General features: G+C 49.2%; 1 protein-coding gene across 1 annotated transcript; it reads left to right on the top strand.

The window, feature by feature from the left end:
* The first annotated feature begins 415 nt into the window (after window positions 1-415).
* On the top strand, window positions 416-1,420 carry mchr1b (melanin-concentrating hormone receptor 1b). Its single transcript, XM_010766237.1, has one exon. It carries the CDS (start codon window positions 416-418, stop codon window positions 1,418-1,420), a length of 1,005 nt encoding a protein of 334 aa, XP_010764539.1.
* The last annotated feature ends 995 nt before the right edge of the window (window positions 1,421-2,415 follow it).

Below are 2,415 nucleotides of genomic sequence, written 5' to 3'. Positions count from 1 at the left end.
GTACTTGACCTATCCCTGTGTGGGAAGACCACGAAAAGCTCTTTGGGATGGACTTTGAAATCATTTCAAATTCATCTTTTTCACCGTTCAGTTCGGCTGAGAATCTAACAGAAGGTAGGTTGTTTTGTTTCTCCTCTCTAACAATGCTTTGGCTTAAGTGAAGAACCTGCTTTTAGCTTTTGTTGATGTTCTGAGTGGCTTGTGAGTCACTTTGGTTTGAGTGTGAGCCAAAGGAAACGTAGGGAAGTGTTTTCAACATTTCTGAATTGATTGTCAGACTCAACACACATTGTTAGTGCTTCGTCACAGATGTAAAAATAAGTGTTGAATCATTTAATCAGATTTTTAGTTTGGATTGATTTATGATTATAACCAGTTTGTTTCCTCAGAGTATGAGCAGTACACCAACGGGCTCATGCCAAGCATCTTTGGTGTCATCTGTTTCCTCGGGACCTTTGGAAACTCTATCGTCATCTACACCATTGTGAAGAAAACCAAGTTCTGCTCGCAGCAAACAGTACCAGACATCTTCATCTTCAGCCTGTCCATCGCAGACCTCCTCTTTCTCCTCGGCATGCCGTTTCTCATCCACCAGCTCCTGGGTAACGGGTCGTGGTGCTTCGGGGGCACCATGTGCACCGTCATCACCGCTCTGGACTCTAACAGCCAGATTGTTAGCACCTACATCCTGACTGTGATGACTCTAGATCGCTACCTGGCAACGGTTCACCCAATTCGCTTCAAACATGTCCGAACGCCCTTCGTAGCCGGGGCGGCGGTGGCTCTGGTTTGGGTTTTTTCTCTTCTCTCCATCACTCCAGTCTGGATGTATACAGGACTCATGCGTCGGAGGGATGGCTCAGTTGGATGCGCCTTATTGCTGCCCAACCCAGCGACAGACACATACTGGTTCACCCTCTACCAGTTCTTCTTGGCCTTCGCTCTACCATGGCTGATCATCTGTGGGGTTTTCTTCAAGATTCTCCAGAATATGTCCGCGACAGTTGCTCCCTTGCCCCAGCGCAGCCTGAGGGTCCGGACCAGAAAGGTGACCCGTATGGCGGTGGTTATCTGCCTGGCGTTCTTCATCTGCTGGGCCCCGTATTACATCCTGCAGCTGGCCCACCTCGGAGTACAGCGGCCCACTTTTGCTTTTCAGTACGCCTATAACATTGCCATCAGCATGGGCTATGCTAACAGCTGCATCAACCCGTTTATCTACATCGTGTTGAGTGAAACCTTTAAGAGGAAGTTCATTGTGGCCGTGCAGCCGTCCCACTGCAGGGTCTTCAGAGTGGCCCCTGCTGCTCTGGCTGATGGCAGCATGAGTCTGAGGTTGGCTCCTGACAGCTCTCAACCCTCTCAGTCAGCAAGGGAACTGCTTCACAACATGCCGCCTGTCACTGTGGCTGTGCACTGAAGTGGAGACTTGACCGGCAACAGCCAACCACCAACCGCTATCTCCAAAGGTCAATCGCCAACAGCCTTTGCAAATAGCCAACCGTCAACAGCAATTGCCAATGGCTTGACTGAATCTGTCATGGTTTTGGATTTATGTTGCCATTTTCCGGTTTGATTTTCAAATTCTGTTCTCCCTTTGTCTGGTCTTCCTTCCTGTGTCTGATTGTCTCTTTGTGTTTCTGCCTCCTCTGCCCAGCTGTGTCTTCTCCTGTGATTCCCCTTCTGTGTATTTAGTCTTATCCTCTCCTTTGCTCCATGTTCGGTCGTCGTATTTTCGTCAATGTTCCCTACCTGTCTGTGAGTTTGTTCCCTGCCTGTCTGTGAGTGTGTTCCCTGCCTGTCTGTGAGTTTGTTCCCTGCCTGTCTGTGAGTTTGTTCCCTGCCTGTCTGTGAGTTTGTTCCCTGCCTGTCTGTGAGTTTGTTCCCTGCCTGTCTGTGTGTTTGTTCCCTGCCTGTCTGTGAGTGTGTTCCCTGCCTGTCTGTGAGTTTGTTCCCTGTCTCTCTGTGAGTGTGTTCCCTGCCTCTCTGTGAGTGTGTTCCCTGCCTGTCTGTGTGTTTGTTCCCTGCCTGTCTGTGAGTGTGTTCCCTACCTGTCTGTGAGTTTGTTCCCTGCCTGTCTGTGAGTGTGTTCCCTACCTGTCTGTGAGTTTGTTCCCTGCCTGTCTGTGAGTTTGTTCCCTGCCTGTCTGTGAGTTTGTTCCCTACCTGTCTGTGAGTGTGTTCCCTGCCTGTCTGTGAGTTTGTTCCCTGTCTCTCTGTGAGTGTGTTCCCTGCCTCTCTGTGAGTTTGTTCCCTACCTCTCTGTGAGTTTGTTCCCTGCCTGTCTGTGAGTTTGTTCCCTGCCTGTCTGTGAGTGTGTTGTTGTTCCTTGTTTCACCCGATTAGTGTTTCTTAGTTTTTCTTTGTTTGTAATCAGCTTTTTGAATAAAGCTCAGCTTTTGTTATTACTTCTTG

Source organism: Notothenia coriiceps, unplaced genomic scaffold (assembly GCF_000735185.1).
Source record: "Notothenia coriiceps isolate Sejong01 unplaced genomic scaffold, NC01 NC01_scaffold00003252, whole genome shotgun sequence".
Lineage (NCBI taxonomy): Eukaryota > Metazoa > Chordata > Actinopteri > Perciformes > Nototheniidae > Notothenia > Notothenia coriiceps.
The sequence above is the reverse complement of the archived record's forward strand: the minus strand, read 5'-3'. Positions and strand labels throughout refer to the sequence as shown.

Coding starts and splice junctions, on each gene's coding strand:
- mchr1b (XM_010766237.1), top strand. CDS start 416: ATGCCAAGCATCTTTGGTGTCATCTGTTTCCTCGGGACCTTTGGAAAC.